General features: G+C 35.0%; 1 protein-coding gene across 4 annotated transcripts in view; it reads right to left on the minus strand.

Moving 5' to 3' along the window:
• The window catches only part of RAP1GDS1 (Rap1 GTPase-GDP dissociation stimulator 1), a 150,642-nt gene that overhangs the window by 109,545 nt on the left and 22,375 nt on the right, over window positions 1–18,722 (minus strand). For 3 of the 4 annotated variants that reach the window (XM_046656788.1, XM_046656786.1, XM_046656785.1), the window contains exon 2: window positions 11,908–12,018. In XM_046656788.1, coding sequence (XP_046512744.1) covers window positions 11,908–12,018 — 111 coding nt within the window. The remainder of the gene's footprint in view (window positions 1–11,907; window positions 12,019–18,722) is intronic. The other variant, XM_046656787.1, reaches the window with a different exon arrangement.

The raw sequence follows: 18,722 nt of genomic DNA on the forward strand, positions 1-18,722 counted from the left end.
AAATTAATGAAAAGAGAGAATTCTTCACAAGAGATTGAAACCATAAAGAAAAAAGATTAGAAATGTTGGAGACAAAAAACACAATGAGGCAGATAAAGAAAAATCTGGAGTCTTAAATAACAGAGCTGATATTGTGGAGGAAGAATTAACAATTTAGAGGATAGAAATATTGAAATGCTTCAGATGGGGGAGGAGAGAGAACTAAGACTAAAAAGAAATGAAGAAATTCTCCAAGGATTACCCGACTCACTTAGGAAATGCACCATAAGATTACAGATATTCCATAGGGAGAAGGGAGAAATGAACAGGGAGCTTGTTCAAAGAAATAATAGCTGAGAACTTCCCAAACTTTGGGAAGGAGCTGAAATTACAAGTAAAAGAAGCCAATAGAACTCCTAATTATATCAGTGTAAAAAGACCTTCTCCAAGGCACATATTAGTAAAACTGGCAAAAATCAATGACAAAGAAAAAACATTAAGGGCAGCAAGGAAGAAGAAAATAACCTACAAAGGAATCCCTATGAGGTGTTCCGTGGATTTCTCAGCAGAAACCTTACAGGCTGGGAGACAGTGGAAGGACATATTCAAAATTCTGAAAGACAAAAACCTTCAGCCAAGAATACTCTATCCAGTAAAAATATCCTTCAGATATGATGGAGAAATAAAAACTTTCCCAGATAAACCAAAGCTGAGGGAGTTCATCACCACAAGACGCACCCTACAAGAAATAATCAAAAAGGCCCTCATATCTGAAAAAAAAAGGAAAGAAAGGGTTTACAAAGCCTTGAGCAAGGAGATAAATAGGCAGACAAAATGAGAAAACTGCAGCTCTCTATCAGAACAGATTACCAAACACTTAATTATAATTCTAAAGGGAAGGAAAACATCAAGAATAAATATAATCACTTCATTTTAACCACAAACTCACAACACAAATGGAATAAGCTGTGACAACAATAACTTAGATGAGAAAGAGGAAAGGGATGGAACTTGCTTAGAATAAGAAAATAACAGGCTATCAGAAAACAGACTATCTCATCTATAGGATCTTTGATACAAACCTGATGGTAACCACTAGACAAAAAATGAGAACAGAGACACAAATGATAAATAAAGGCAAAAGTGAAAAAACCATCATAGAGAAACAGTAAACTGAATTGGCAGTCTGAAATACACAGGATGAGAAACAAAGGAAATCCAGAACAACCAGAAAACAAGTGATAAAATGGCAGCAGTAAGCCCTCATATATCAGTAATCACTGTAAATGTAAATGACTTGATTTCTCCACTCAAATGTCACAGACTGTCTGGATGGATTAAAACAAAAAAAAAGACCCAGCAGTATGCTGCCTCCAGGGAACAAATCTCAGCTCTAAAGACAAACACAGACATAGAGTAAAAGGATGGAAGATGATACTCCAAGGTAATGGCAAACAAAAGAAAGCAGATGTTGCCATACTTGTATCAGACAAAGTAGACTTCAAGATAAAAAAGGCAATGAGAGACAAAGAGGGGCAGCATATAATGATAAAAGGGACATGCCACCAAGAGGACATAACGCTTATAAATATATATGCACCTAACCCAGGAGCACCAAAGTAGATAAAGCAACTAGTAACTCACCTAAAAGGAGATATTAACAGCAACACAATAATAGTAGGGAACCTTAACACCCCACTTACATCAATGGATAGATCATCCAGACAGAAAGTCAACAGGAAATAGTGGAACTAAATGAAACACTAGACCAGATGGACTTAAGAGATATATATAGAACACTCTGTCCCAAAACAGCAGAATACACATTCTTCTCAAGTGCACATGGGACGTTCTCAAAGAGACCATACGTTGGGAAACAAAGCAAACCACAATAAATTTAAGAAGACTGAAATCATATTAAGCATCTTTTCTGACCATAATGTTATGAAACTAGAAATTAGCTATATGAAAAAAGCTGAGAAAGTGACAAATATGTGGACACTAAACAACTAAAGGATCACTGAAGAAATTAAAGGAGAAATCAAAAAATATCCAGAGGGGCCAGCCCCATGGCCAAAAGGTTAAGTTCACACACTCTGCTTCAGCGGTCTAGGGTTTTGCCAGTTCGAATCCTGGGCATGGACATGGCACCACTCATCAAGCCATGCTGAGGTGGCATCCCACATGCCACAACTAGAGGGACCCACAACTAAAAATACACAACCAGGTACCAGGAGGCTTTGGGAGAAAAAGGAAAAATAAAGAAATCTTAAAAAAAAAAAAATCTGGAGACAAATGAAAATGAAAATACACCATACCAACTCATATGGGATGCAGCAAAAGCTGTCCTAAGAGGGAAATTCATAGCAATGCAGGTCTACCTTAACAAACAAGAAAAATCGCAAATAAGCAATCTTAAATGACACCTAAAAGAATTAGAAAAAGAGGAACAAACAAAGCCCAAAGTCAGCAGAAGAGGGAAATAATAAAAATTAGAGCAGGAATAAATGAAATTGAAAACAAAAAAACAGTCCAAGGATCAATGAAACAAAGAGCTGGTTCTTTAAGAAGATAAAGAAAAGTGACAAACCCTTAGCCAGACTAACTATGAAAAAAAGAAGAAGGCTCAAATAAATAAAATTAGAGATTAAAGAGGAGAAGTCAAAACAGATACCACAGAAATACAAAGGATTATAAGAGAATACTATGAAAATCTATATGCCAACAATCTTGACAATCTACAAGAAATGGATAAATTCTTAGATTCATACAACCTCCCAAAACTGAATCCACAAGAAATAGAGAATCTGAATAGATCAATCTCAAGTAAGGAGATTGAAACAGTAACCAAAAACCTTCCAAAAAATAAAAGTGTAGGACCAGATGGCTTCTCTGGAGAATTCTACCAAACAGTCAAAAAAGATTTAATACTTATCTTCCTCAAACGCTTCCAAAAAACTGAAGACAACAGAACATTTCCTAATATAACATCACACCAATCCCAAAGCCAGACACGGAAATCATAAAGAATGAAAATTACAGGGGCCAGCCCGGTGGCACAGCAGTTAAGTTCTCACGTTCTGCTTCTCGGCGGCCCGGGGTTCACTGGTTCGGATCCCGGGTACGGACATAACACCGCTTGGCGAAAGCCATGCTGTGGTAGGCATCCCATATATAAAGTAGAGGAAGGTGGGCATGGATGTTAGCTCAGGGTCAGTGTTCCTCAGCAAAAAGAGGATTGGCCGCAGTTAGCTCAGGGCTAATCTTCGTCAAAAAAAAAAATAAGGAATGAAAATCACAGCCCAATATTGCTGATGAACACAGATGCAAAAATCCTCAACAAAATATTGGCAAACTGAACACAGCAATACATCAAAAGGATCATACAACATGATCAAGTGGGATTTATACCAGGGACACAGGGATGGTTCAATATCCACAAATCAATCAATATGATACACCATATTAACCAAATAAGGAATAAAAACCACATGATCATCTCCATAGATGCAGAGAAAGCATCTGACAAGATCCAACATCCATTTATGCTAAAAATTCTCAATAAAATGGGTATAAAAGGAAAGTACATCAACATAATAAAGGCCATATACGACAAACCCACAGCCAACATCATACTCAACAGGGAAAAACTGAAAGCCATCCTTCTGAGAACAGGAAGAAGACAAAGGTGCCCATTCTCACCACCCTTATTCAACATAGTACTGGAGGTGTTGGCCAGAGCAACTGGGCAAGAAAAAGAAATAAAAGGTATCCAAATTGGCAAGGAAGAAGTGAAACTGTCACTGTTTGCAGACAACATGATTTTATATCCAGAAAACCCTAAAAATCCATCAGAAAACTATTAGAAATAATCAACCATTACAACAACGTTTCAGGGTACAAAATCAACTTACAAAAATCAGGTGCATCTCTATACTCTAATAACAAACTAACAGAGACTTCATGAATGCAATCTCATTTACAATCACCATGAAAAGAATAAAATATCTAGGAATAAATTTAACCATGGAGGTGAAAGACCTACACAATGAAAACTATATGACATTGAAAAAAATCGATGATGACATAAAGAAATAGAAACATATTTCATGCACATGGATTGGAAGAATAAACATAGTAAAAATGTCCATATTCCCTAAAGCAATCCACAGATTCAATGCAACCCCAATCAGAATCCCAATGACATTCTTCATGGAATTAGAACAAAGAATCTTAAAATCCATATGGGGAAACAAAAGACCTCAAATAGCTAAAGAAATACAGAGAAAAAAGAAGAAAGTTGGCGACATCACAAACTCTGACTTCAAAATATACTACACAAAGCTATAGTAATCAAAACAGCATGATACTGGTACAAAAGCAGACACACAGATGAATGAAACAGAATTGAAAGCCCAGAAATAAAACCACATATCCATGGACAGCTAATCCTTGACAAAGGAGCTAAGAACAAACAATGGAGAAAGCAAAGTCTCTTCAATAAACGGTGTTGGGAAAACTGGACAGCCAAATGCAAAAGAATGAAAGTAGACCATTATCTTTTGCAATACAAAAAATTAATTAAAAATGGATTAAAGACTTGAACATAAAATGTGAAACCATAAAACTCCTAGAAGAAAATATAGGCAGTACATTCTTTGTCATCGGTCTTAGAAGATCTTTTCGAATACCATGTGTACTCGGACAAGGGAAACAAAAGAAAAAATAAACAAATGAGACATCATCAGACTAAAGAGCTTCTGCAAGACAGCAGAAACCAGGAACAAAACAAAGACAACCCATCAACTGGAAGAAAATATTTGCAAATCATATATCCGACAACGGGTTAATTTCGAAAATATATAAACAACTCATACAACTAAACAACAAATAAACAAACAACCCAATCAAAATATGGGCAGAGGATATGAACAGACATTTTTCCAAAGAAGATATACAGATGGCCAATAGGCACATGAAAAGATGTTCAACATCACCAATCATCAGGGAAATGCAAATCAAAACTACAATGAGCTATCACCTTACACCTGTTAGAATGGCTATAATTACCAACACAAAAGACAACAAATGTTGGAGAGGATGTGGAGAAAAGGGAACCCTCATACACTGCTGCTGGTGGGAATGGAAACTAGTACAGCCACTATGGAAAGCAGTATGGAGATTTCTCAAATAGTTAAAAATAGAAATACCATATGACATAGCTATCCCACTACTGCGTATTTAACCAAAGAACTTGAAATCTACAATTCAAAGAGACTTATGCACTCCTATGTTCACTGCAGCACTATTCACAATAGCCAAGACAAGGAAGCAACCCAAGTACCAACTGACTGATGAATGGATAAAGAAAATGTGGTGTACAAATATACAATGGAATACTACTCAGCCATAAAAAAGACACAAATGTCCCATTTGCAATCACATGGATGGAACTTGAGGGTATTATGTTAAGTGAAATAAGCCAGACAAAGACAAACACCATATGATTTCACTCATGTGTGGAAGATGAACAAGTACATGGATAAAGAGAACAGATTAGTTATTACCATAGGGGAATGGGGTTTAGGGGTGGGCAAAGGGGTAAAGGGGTACATATATATGGTGACTGACAAATAATAAAGTATGACTGAAATTTCACACTATGAACTATTATGACCTCAATAAAAAAAAGTTTTCCAAAAATCAAGTAAGTATTCAAAATTTATCTTTTAAAATTCTGACACATACCCTATATATAATGTTACCAAAAAAATTAAGAAAGAAAACCACTCTGAAGTCATACATTAAAGTAAAAATTCTAATTTCAGATTACAATCATTTATAATACACAATTCAAATACACTATATTCTGTATAAAATTTTAAAGCATAATTTCCTTTCAGCAATGTCGTTCCCAATGGCAGGTTAGTAGACTGTAAAACAAAACTTTAAGTTTAGATTCCTATTGCAGATATTACCATTTTATACTTGTACAGAAGAGAGAAATCATTCTTTCTTGATCAGGTGCAATTCTCATTATGCAAAGAGTGGTATTTTTAGTTAAAACACTTGGCACTAAGGAAGAATTATGAAACTAGAAGGTCTCTGTGTAAAAAAGTCAGTATTGATTCACCTAAGTTAAATGTTTTATAATTTTACCTTTAAGAGGATAGAAGTAGCCATGGATCAATCACTTTATTCAGAGATATAAGAACAACTGTAAAAAATAAACATCTTATTGGTATTTTTTTTAGTTTTTGTTGTTTAAAAGGCAGATGCTAATTTTATAAAATATGTAAATCAATACTTATAAAATAAATATATCAGTCTATAGCTCAAGGGAAAAGAAGGTTTATATATCATCCTCCTCTTTAATAATACCAATTTGAAACAATTTTAAGGAAAAAGCAAAAATTTGTGATACAATACTAAAACCTAGCTTTGGGAAATACTTTCACATTCCATAAACTCAGCAAAAAGCTGTACTTTACTCAGAATGTGGTTTTTTATTTTGTAAACTGAGTTCAAATCAAAATGCTGGATTCTGCCAGAGCAAGACCGGCAACCTTATAGAGTCTGTTTCTTTATCCTTTAAGTGGTGATGATAATACCCACTCATGGGATTACAGGAAAGATCAAATTAGATAAAAGACATAGCCCCAGGTCCAGTGCTGAGTACACAGTGGCTGCCCAATCAATGACAGACAGCAGTCAAGTCAAAGACTGAACATCTACATGAACTCCCTCTTCCTATGTCAAATTCTCTTGTGTCGGGGCTGGCCTGGTGGCGCAGCAGTTAAGTTCGCATGCTCTGCTTGGGTGGCCCAGGGTTCACTGGTTTGAATGCTGGGTGTGGACCTACGCACCGCTTGGCAAGCCAGGCTGTGGCAGGCATCCCACATAAAATAGAGGAAGATGGGCACGGATGTTAGCTCAGGACCAGTCTTCCTCAGCAAAAAGAGGAGGATTGGCAGCAGATGTTACTCAGGGCTAATCTTCCTCAAAAAAAAAATTCTCTTGTGTCAATAGAGTTAGATGTGAGGACACATGAATTTTGTTACAGATTCTTAAAACAACATATCCCTTTTGTTCCCTTCCTGGGGAGTCAATAGTTAAATTGGTAGAATTTGTTGTGTTTTTTTTTTTAACACCTTGTGACTGTTTGGCCTTAACATTTTATGATAGACAATTTCAAGACCATTTTCAATGAGTAAGTCCACAATGGGCCTGAAATTTAATCCAACAATTATACACTTCTCAACATTTCTTGAATCTGTTCTTTAAAATGTTATAAACTTTTGCTTCCTTTTTTCATTTCTCTCCTTCATCTCTCTCTCACCAGTCTTTCCAGGAGAGGGCTGAGCAACTCTCCAGATACAACAAGGACATTGCCTCCATGTCCTCCAGCTCCTAAACAAATGGTCCATTTAGAAAATTCTACTTTTTTCTAACACAGAGAGAAAACTGGGCCACTGAAAAATAAAAATTATAATAAAACAACTCCTCAAAAAAATGAACTTGAGATGCTCAATTTACTTAGACTAATGACACGATTGGGTAAATCTGCCTATATAAGCATGTGTAAATATCAGGTTCACCACACAGTTCTTTCCAGTCCTCTAGACCTCTAGTCAGCTGTCTAAAGAACTTTCTGTGATCACAGAAATGGTTTATTCTCTGAGCCCCAATAAGGTAGTCACTAGCCAAATATGGCTACTGAAAAAGTAAGACTAAGAAATTAAATTTTAAATTTTTTTAAATTTTTTAAATTTTTATTTTTTTTGGATGTACACCATATTTCAAATTCTGGATACATTACATCATGTTCACCACCCGAACACTAATTATAGTGCATCCCCTCACATGTAACCCTAATCACCCCTTTTGCCCTTTCCCTTCCCCCCTTCCCCAATGATAACCACCAGTTCAATCTCCAATGCTATGTATTTTTTTTTGTCGTTTTTATCTTCTACTTATGAGTGAGATCATATGGTATTTGACTTTCTCCCTCTGACTTATTTCACTCAGCATAATACCCTCAAGGTCCAACCATGTTGTCACAAATGGCCGGATTTCGTCATTTCTTATGGCTGAGTAGTAGTCCATCGTGTATAAATACCACATCTTTATCCATTCGTCCCTTGATGGGCACCTAGGTTGCTTCCAAGTCTTGGCTATTGTGTATAATGCTGCAATGAACATAGGGGTGCAAGCATCTTTATGCCTTTCTGTTTTCAAGTTCTTTGGCTAAATACCCAGCAGTGGAATAACTGGATCATATGGTAGATCGATCCTTAATTTTCTGAGGATACTCCAAACTGCTTTCCATAGTGTCTGCACCAGTTTGCACTGCTACCAGCAGTGAACAAGGGGTCCCTTCTCTCCACACCCTCTCCAACATTTGCTGTTTCCTGTCTTGTTAATTATAGCCATTCCGACTGGAGTGAGGTGATACCTCATTGTAGTTTTGATTTGCATTTCCCTGATAGCTAATGATGTTGAGCATCTTTTCATATGCCTGTTGGCCATCTGTATATCTTCTTTGGAGAAATCTCTGTTCAGATCTTTTGCCCATTTTCTAATTGGATTGTTGGTTTTTTTGTTGTTGAGCTGTATGAGGTCTTTGTATATTTTGGATATTAACCCCTTATCTGATATGTGGTTTGCAAATATCTTCTCCCAATTGTTAGGTTGTCTTTTCGTTTTGTTGATGGTTTCCTTTGCTGTGCAGAAACTTTTTAGTTTGATGTAGTCCCATTTGTTCATTTTTTCTTTTGTTTCTCTTCCCCGGTCAGACATGGGACTTGAAAATATGCTGCTCAGACCAATGTCATAGAGCGTACTGCCTATGTTTTCTTCTAGAAGTCTCATGGTTTCGGGTCTTACATTCAAGTCTTTAATCCATTTTGAGTTGATTTTTTTGCACGGTGTAAGGGAATGGTCTACTTTCATTCTTTTGCATGTGGCTGTCCAGTTTTCCCAACACGGTTTATTGAAGAGACTCTCCTTTCTCCATTGTATGCTCTTGGCTCCCTTGTCGAATATTAGCTGTCCATAAATGTGTGGGTTTACTTCTGGGCTCTCAGTTTTGTTCCATTGATCTGTGTGTCTGTTTTTGTGCCAGTACCATGCTGTTTTGGTTACTATGGCTTTGTAGCATAATTTGAAATTGGGCAGTGTGATACCTCCAGCTTTGTTCTTTTTTCTCAGGAATCCTTTGGCTATTCGGGGTCTTTTGCTGTTCCAGATAAATTTTAGGATTCTTTGTTCTATTTCTGTAAAAAATGTTGTTGGAACTTTGATAGGGATTGAGTTGAATCTACAGATTGCTTTAGGAAGTATGGACATTTTAACAACGTTAATTCTTCCAATCCAAGAGCACGGAATATCTTTGCATTTCTTTGTGTCTTCTTTGATTTCTTTCAACAATGTTTTATAGTTTTTGGTGTACAGATCTTTCACCTCTTTCGTTAAGTTTATTCCTAGGTATTTTATTCTTTTTGTTGCAATTGTAAATGGGATTGTATTCTTAATTTCTCTTTCTGCTACTTCGTTGTTAGTGTATAGAAATGCAATGGATTTTTGTACATTGATTTTGTATCCCGCAACTTGACTGTATTCCTTTATTATTTCTAAAAGTTTTTTAGTGGACTCTTTAGGGTTTTCTAGATATAAAATCATGTCATCTGCAAAGCAGAAATAAATGAAATAGAGACAAAAAAATAGAAAAAATTAATGAAACCAAGAGCTGGTTCTTCGAAAAGATAAACAAAATTGACAAACCCTTAGCTAGACTCACCAAGAAAAAAAGAGAGAAGGCTCAAATAAATAAAATCAGAAACGAAGAGGAGAGATTACAATGGACACCTCAGAAATACAAAAGATAATAAGAGAATACTATGAAAAGCTATATGCCAACAAATTGGATAATCTAGAAGAAATGGATAAATTCTTAGAAACATACAACCTTCCAAAAGTGGACCAAGAAGATAATAGAAAATTTGAATAGACTGATCACCAGTAAGGAGATCGAAACAGGAATTAAAAACCTCCCAAAAAAAAAAAGTGCAGGACCAGATGGCTTCCCTGGTGAATTCTACCAAACATTCAAAGAAGACTTACTACCTATCCTTGTCAAACTCTTCCAAAAAATTGAAGGGGAGGGGAGGCTTCCTAACTCCTTCTACGAAGCAAACATTATCCTGATTCTAAAACCAGACAAGGACAACACAAAAAAAGAAAATTACAGGCCAATATCACTGATGAACATCGATGCAAAAATCCTCAACAAAATACTAGCAAATCGAATACAACAATACATTAAAAAGATCATACATCATGATCAAGTGGGTTTCATTCCAGGGATGCAGGGATGGTTCAACATCCGCAAATCTATCAACGTGATACACCACATTAACAAAATGAAGAATAAAAATCACATGATCATCTCAATAGATGCAGAGAAAGCATTTGACAAGATACAGCATCCATTTATGATAAAAACTCTAAATAAATTGGGTATAGAAGGAAAATACCTCAACATAATAAAGGCCATATATGACAAACCCACAGCAAATATCATTCTCAATGGAGAAAAACTGAAAGCTATCCCCCTAAGAACAGGAACGAGACAAGGATGGCCACTGTCACCACTCTTAATTAACATAGTATTGGAAGTCCTAGCCAGAGCAATCAGGCAAGAAAAAGAAATAAAAGGGATCCACATTGGAAAAGAAGAAGTGAAACTGTCACTCTTTGCAGATGATATAAATTTTAAATTTAATTATTAAATTTAAATAGCCACATGTATCTACTACATTGGATAGCATAGCCTTAGACACTCTCCTTTTGCCTTCTTTTTCTTTGACATTGTGAGCCTTATCCAGATACTCTTATTGAACTCTTTTAAACCCCTTTCTCTGTTATTTCTAAGATTAAATAGCTTGACAGAGTTACAATCTCAAAAGCAAAGAGAATTACTGAAAATGAATTTCCAAAGCCAGCTTTAAAATGTGCTTTTTGATGAAGAGCATCGCAGTCAATTATTTTGGATTTTCTAATCACATTTTACTAAAAAATAAAAAAGAAATAACACATACATCTCTGAGTGCTTGAAATTGAAACTGTAACAATATATACTTTCTCCTGAATTCTTTGTCAGCCACATAATTAGTCCCAGGACAAGATAATGGCATAATTAAAAATAAGTATAGCACAAGCCATAGCATGACCAAGCAGAACTAAGGGAACAAATAAAAATCATTCTGTACCTGTCTATTCATTGTGATAATACAGAAATTAATGAATAGAAATATGATGGATCAAATGCAACAATACACTGTGTTAGTCAGAGAAGAGCTGTATCATTTTTATCTCTAGTGTTACTTACCACACCACCAAAGATCAAGTCTTACCTCAATTTTAAGGGATTTTTGGATGACTGCTGATGGTTCTTCCCAATTAAATCTAAGCATACACATTATTTTAAAGTAAAATTATTTAAAAGGTGACCATAAGATCTCAGAAAAAATTTTAACTGTTTAAGCTCCTCTGTTTCTCGTCTCCAGTCTCCCCACATAGAAACACACAGTGTTTTGTTAAAGAATAAATGTAGGTGTTAAGAAAAAGAACTGTGGTGCTTATCTGTTAGGAATGAAATAATGGCCTCTCTCTGAGACTGGAATTAATGTCATCACCACTATCAATTTCTTCCTTCTTCTGCCTATCAACTTGGCTTTCAGAAGCTTGGGGGTGAGGAGGTGGGGTAGGAGTGCGGAACATGTAAAACAACCTCGGTATTCAGCGTCAGGATTCAAAAGAATTCAAGTTATGTGAACGCAAGTTATGTGCTAAACTACATACCAATTTCTGAATGACTGCTGATTTGATTTTTTGGTTTGGCACTTGAGTAAACATAATGAAACTTACTATTTTGAGCCAGGGCTTGAAGCAGACAATCCAAGCATCCTTCTAAACTATCCTCAGTTCTGTCAACAGCTGTTATTTTCAGCTTCTTCAAGGTATCACTGAGATTATCTGCTTATGAAAAAAGAGAAATCAGAAATCTCACTAACCATATGAGCATTACATGTTACATGATAAACAGTTACCAATAATAGGCAAAGGGCTCTCATTATAGTGAATTAACTTCCACGTACATTCCAAACCGGCAATGGACTGTATTATTACAAATTTTTTAAGTAACATTTTTATCCATTTAACTCAGATATGAAATATTCTTTCTGTAGACATACGATACCAGAGATATTTCACAGATTGTCACAGAGCATCTTTTCCAGCATTTCTATACCTTATTTAGCTTGTTTAGGAAACCAGCCACAACTAATTGAAAAAAACTAAAGGTCCACAAAAAAATTATATAGCTTTGGACATAATATTTTGTTTCATTTTTGGCTTCCTCTGTCATATTTCAAAGACATAAAATGAAAATGAAGGTTTACAGAAGTTTCAAAATATTATGACTTAAAATAATACAAAGTCTGATGACTATGAAACCTACTTTAACACTGCCATTTGAAAAACACTTCAAATCAAAGTATTGCTTTAAGCCAAAACATGTATATTTTGGATTATAAAGCTATGCTCTCCCCCTAAATTATATGTGGATTCCTCTAGACCACAGATTGTCAAAATCTCTTTATACTATCAAAAATTATTCAGGGATCCAAAGAGCTTTTGTGTATCAATTATTTCTATTGATATTTAACATGCTAAAAATTAAAACTGAGAATTTTAAAGATTTTAGTAATTCATTTAAAACTAACAATTATAAAACTACTACCTGTTAACATAATATTTTTAACAAAAAATAACTATATTTCAAAAACAAAAAAACTTATTGAAAAGAGTGGCAATGTTCTACATATGTACAAATCTCTGTAATACCCTTCTTAACAAAAGATAACTGGATTCTCACCTCTGCTTCTGTACTCAACCTTTTGTAGTCTGTTGTGTTGGTTGAGTAGACGAACAAAATTGAGCCTCACACATACATACATAATTGGAAAACAGAAGAATATTTTACTTAATAGCCTTTTCAGATAATCATGGATATTCTTTGATACCACACTGAACTTGAAAAGTGGTAATTTTTTAAAGGTTAGTTGCCATGTGAAATCTGAAACAATATCAATAAGGGTTTCCAACTGTTGCATTAAAATCAATTGAATTTTGAATATTTGCACTTTGAATCTTTTATGCATGCAACATATCTATCAATAATGCATTCATTGGTGATTAAAAATTTAGGTCATGGAGATATGCATGTCTTCCAAATATTGACACATTTCATTGTACTATTTCAAGATATCATATTTGTTAATATCATCACTAATCTTATTAAAAGATTCTTTAAGTACTGGGAAGCTGTCAAGCTCAAGGTGAAAAGTTTTCCAAAATTCTAATTTTCTCTTAAAAACTTATCACCAGCAACAAATACTGTCAGTTGTTTCCCTTAAATGACAAATTAATCTCATTCATTTGTGAGCAAATGTCTGCTAAATTTGAAAAACCAGTATGTCTGTCAGTTCTTTCAAATAAAAAACGTTATTCCGTGGAAAAAAAAAGTACCTCGGTCCACTCTCAACTCAAACAATGGCACAAGCGCTTCTCCTCAAAACAACCACCAGACTTCGCAAATGCAATCAAAGTGTTTTATGTGGACTTCCCATTTCATCACACAGAATATTTTTAAAATGTGTACACAAAGGTTGAGATTTAAAAAGATTTTTTTTTCCTGCTTCACCATGGACATTCTTAAGTGCACCTGGTATTCTTTTTATACTTTAAGTACGTGATGGTGAAGAATATGATAACTACTACTACCCTGAATCATGCATACCAAAGCACCAGTAGTTTTTTAATTCACAATTGCTTTTGCACTCTTGTCAGTACAAATGTCAACACGGTGAAAAAGACAAATAATGTCTTGATGGTACTGTACAAATAGTTTTGACCTCACGTACACCCTATAGGACACCGAGGACCCGAGGATCACTTCTCTAAGTATTAGAATTTTGGGCATTTTCTTACTTCCAAGTAAGGTATACATTTTAATAGAGTTTTGCACATTGCCAACTCATGACAGTTCTAAAAATACGATGGAATCCCCTGTTATAAAATGAGATATAATGTACTTTACATTATAAAATGAGATATAATTTACTTTCCATATCAACCCTGGAAAAAGTGAACTTAAAATTTACATCAAATAATACTAACGTGCCCCTGTGATGCCTAGTACCTTCTGTGACTAACCTAGCAATCCTAAACCTACACTTTACTAACAAAAGTCCAGGTTATCATTCACAACCAAGGTTAACATTTATTTTCTTAAGAGGGACTAAATAGTTTTGAGAAGTTGATTTTTTTCCTAAAGAAAAGACTATATCCATACGTATCTCCTCTTCTATAAACTAAAAAGAAGCTGTAGGGCATCATATCTCAGATATGCCTGTTAAGTTTTATTAAGCATATTTTAAGTTGATTTTTCTCAAATAAAGTATGAGTAAAGCACAATATCTAAGTTCATAATACTAAAAGTAATAAGTATATCACTGAGAAAAAAATGACAATATAAATGAAATTATAGCAATTCATGGAAACTATCAGTCAACAAGTAATAAAAGCAGTTGGCTTATTTAGTACTACCTATACTGGCATCTGGGTCTTTTTAAATTCTTTCCCTTCCTTCATCCCATCCCCAGTGCTCCTTGCTTGACATCCCCGTCTCATCATGTCTCAGCCTAGATGTCACCACCCCAGAGACCATCCTCGCCCATTCTATTTGTCACCTCTTCCTTACCCCTCCAGGGTTATTCTCTATCACTGCACCCGTCCTTCAGAGCACTATTCACAATTTTTAATTATATTTTTCATTTAATTGTTAATATATGCTCCCCTACTATACTGTAAGGGGCACCTTGTTAACTATAGTCATTGCACTATACCTATCATTTGGCACATAGGAGGTACCAGTAAACATTGTTAAATTAACTGAGTAAAGAAAGGAATGAATTCCTTATTTGCAGAAAGCTGTCTAGTTAACATCCTTTGTATCATATACTTAAGAGCTAACGTAAGTCAAGAGGGAAGGGAAGGGAAATGTTACCTGATAAGCACCTACTATGTACTCCATATTACCAGAAATATGAATACAAGATCTTATATTTGAAGATAGGAAGAGATGAATGAGGCCAATTTAAGTATTTGAGAATATAAAATATATAACTAAAAACTACATAGAGCATCCCACTTTCAAAAGATTTCTAATCAGTAAAAAATCATTCAATCTCTCCAAAGGAATGTATATGCCTATTAATGATGAGATCTTTTGAGGGAAATTTCATTAAATTGTTCATCCAGAGAAGCCAAAGCTGTCAACAGAATTACTACAGATTGAGTATGATTTTAAGCATTTTAAATGAACTAACAAGTTAGTACTTAAAGAAATCTTACTGTGAATCAGCTTATAAAATAGGGTTAGAAAGTTCCGTATCTTGATTGGAATAGCGATTACATGAGTACATACATTTGTCAGAGCTCATTAAACTGTACATTAAAATCCGTGCACTTCAGTTTGTGTGCATTATACTTCAATTTAAAAGACCATGTTGGAAAATAAAATGATGGGGGCAGGATCTCCTTTCTCCCTGGCCTCAAGCTTCCTTATGGAGGGATTTTTATTACAGTGACACTTCTGGTCATTTCTGCTTCCTCACTTGACAACTGCCCACCACCACCTCCATTCTCCACGAAAGGAATGAGTTATCTAGTTAAGAGTCGAAAAAGAAGAACTGGATCTGCATGGTCCAGCCCCCTCTGGGTTCCTGATCTTTTAGAAGGGGCAAGAATTTTCTGCTCCTCTATATCTTTGGCTGCCCAGTGCAAGAGTGACAAGATTAGTATTAGCACTCCCTTTGTGACTATACAAATAAGCCTTGTCCTTCACTCTAGACTTTATCAATTGCAAAGCAGTTGTTTTGAACTCCATCAGAGGACTCATTTGCTTATTTCTCCAGTGATTTTGAACTTGAGTAAGGAACAAAGCATATTATTTTTGGACTCCTTCAAACCATGACAGTACATCTCAGTAGTAAATCCTTACCATACAAACGTTTTGTGTAAATCCAGATTTCTGTATTTTATATTTACCTAAGATTTAAGACACTGAAATTGCTCTAATAGAAAACTTGTCAGTTTCTGGCTGATAGTGGGGCAGTAAGTAGAGATTGATAATTTTCATGGGACGTTTCAGTACTTAGAAGTATTAATAACCAAATTTTTTTCTTAAAAGAATAATTTCTTTCCTATACAATAGCAGTGTCTAGCTTGTCTTGTGAAAGAAAATATGACATCTTGAAAGAGTTAAAGTAAAGTTGACTTTGGTCATTAATCCTTCATCTCTTACTTCTTAACCACTTAATCACTCTTAAAACTATAATCTATCCAAGTCCTCTAAAACTCTATCAAAATTACTCTGGCTAAGGACTTATATGATATCTTGACAAATCCAGTGGATTTTTCTAAATCTTCTTACTTGAAATGTTTGCAACAATAGACTCTTTTTCCTTTTTGATACACCTTCTCTTGACTTCAAAAAACGAGTCTCTGAACATTGGTGCTTGGTCGTCTTCCCTATCTGCCCCTTCAACGTTAGTGTGACCTCAGTTTTGCCCAGAAGCTTTTTCTCTTCCTAAGTAATATACACACGTCCATCAGAGTATTGGAATGATATGCAGGCTTCCTTTCTGTCCTTCCTTCCTGTATCCAGATGGGCAGATAACTTCCTTTATCCACCCAGCTATCTACCTATCAATGTAAAGAATTGCTACTTTTTAGGCCTTGTTACGTTTGGATAAAATCTCACCACAACTTCCAATAACCCTAATAAGCACGCCAGCTATCATTCCAAGTGTTTCCTCTTGGAAGCCCTTGTTAAAGATATAAAGACATAAAGACAGCTATGCTTTCCTGCTAGAACTGTCAAACAACCTTGCCAAGCCTTTTCTTTTCTCTTATAATCCTGTATACCATTAGGCACCAGAGGCTCTCTATGCACCAATCTCTCTTCTATAAGCCAGAAACTCAATTTACTGATCTTGAAGTGTGTACTGCAAAGAAAGAGTTTCAATACGACCTAAAGTTTTACAGCTCTCAGTTCGTCATTTCCTTAATACCAATCTAAGAAAAACTGATGAGAAAGGTGTGGCGATTTTTATATTCAAATAACTTGACTATAAAAGTGCTTAAGATAATCACCATCACCAAAGAATATACAGTGATGCATCACTGAATGGGGGGCATATGTTCTGAGAAATTTGTCATTGGGTGATTTCATCATTGTGCAAACATCACATACTATACTTACACAAACCTAGATGGTATAGCCTACTAACACCTAGCTAATCTTATAGGACCACTGTCATATATGCAGTCTGTCATTGACCAAAATGTCATTATGTGGCACATGACTGTAATTGACTGTGAGCAAAGACTGTCCCAAAGGGCCAGTCTTAATATTTAAGACCGTGTCATATTAAGCTGGTAAATCCTGAAATTCTTTATGCTATTCATGGTAGCATAATTTTAAGAGTTTATCTCACAGATATTATCTAGAAATGGTACCTTTCGTTTCAAGTTTATTGGATCTAAAAATATATATTTTAAAATGTTAATCCTATCAATTTCTACTACTATATACTAGTAGAAGGGTGGATGGAATTGATAGATAGGTGTTTGTTATCTCTCTGGATGACTAGACTATACCATTATTGATGATAAAACTCATTTGGAGACAAATACTGGTAACAGGGCTTGTAAAGCTTCAAGAACTGTTTATCCTCCTTTAAATGGCACTCAGTATTTTCTAAATATACAGCCACTGAGTAATAGCAATATTCTTAAAAAAGAGAGAGATTAAGAATTTCCTGCCATTGAAGCGAATACAATGTTCACATAAATATCTAGTAGCAAAGCTATTACACACACCAAATGAAAAGAAAAATTATTTTTGTACTAACATGCTTTTCAAGCACTTAGAACGTAGCCAATGCATGACTGGAAGAATTTCAAATTCATCTCAAAATGAATGGCATTAAGTCAATTTGGGGCATCTGGTTTAGGGAGCCATAAATAATAACAATCTCTCCTGAATATTATATTTCACCTATCTAAAGGTCTTAGCATCTGACAGAATGAAACTGTTTTTAAAAGCTTGTCTAGTAAAGCAGGAGGAAATGATTGTTTTAACTAGTATGACAATGAAAAGTACTATATTTAAAAATTGTAATATTTTCAGCTTTAGTATCTTGTAATTAAGTTTTCTATTTTATTTTTTTGTTTAATGTATCTTTACAGAGTTAATCCTGAGCCAGGTCTAAAACCAAGAACTTTTTAACAAAATAGTCGATTGCATCTTCTATTAAACTATACTACCCGTGAGAGGAAAAAAAAAAACAAAGCTTTTTAAAAAAATATTGTTTCATTCTTTGTTTTAATGCATTTTTGCTAGTTGACAACTTAAAGCCCAACAAAAGATTTAAGTCCCCTCTGGTTATTATCATTCCCCCTTTTCGAATAAATCTTAAATTCTCTAATTTTCTTATTAATGCTAAAATGAGCTACATGAAGATGAGTCTTATGGAACCTGAGTCCAACTTCTCAATCTCCATTCATCCAGGCTAGAAACCTCAGACACATGTTCTTCGCAGAGCATATCACTA

This window comes from Equus quagga, chromosome 3 (assembly GCF_021613505.1).
Source record: "Equus quagga isolate Etosha38 chromosome 3, UCLA_HA_Equagga_1.0, whole genome shotgun sequence".
NCBI classification, from domain to species: Eukaryota; Metazoa; Chordata; class Mammalia; order Perissodactyla; family Equidae; genus Equus; species Equus quagga.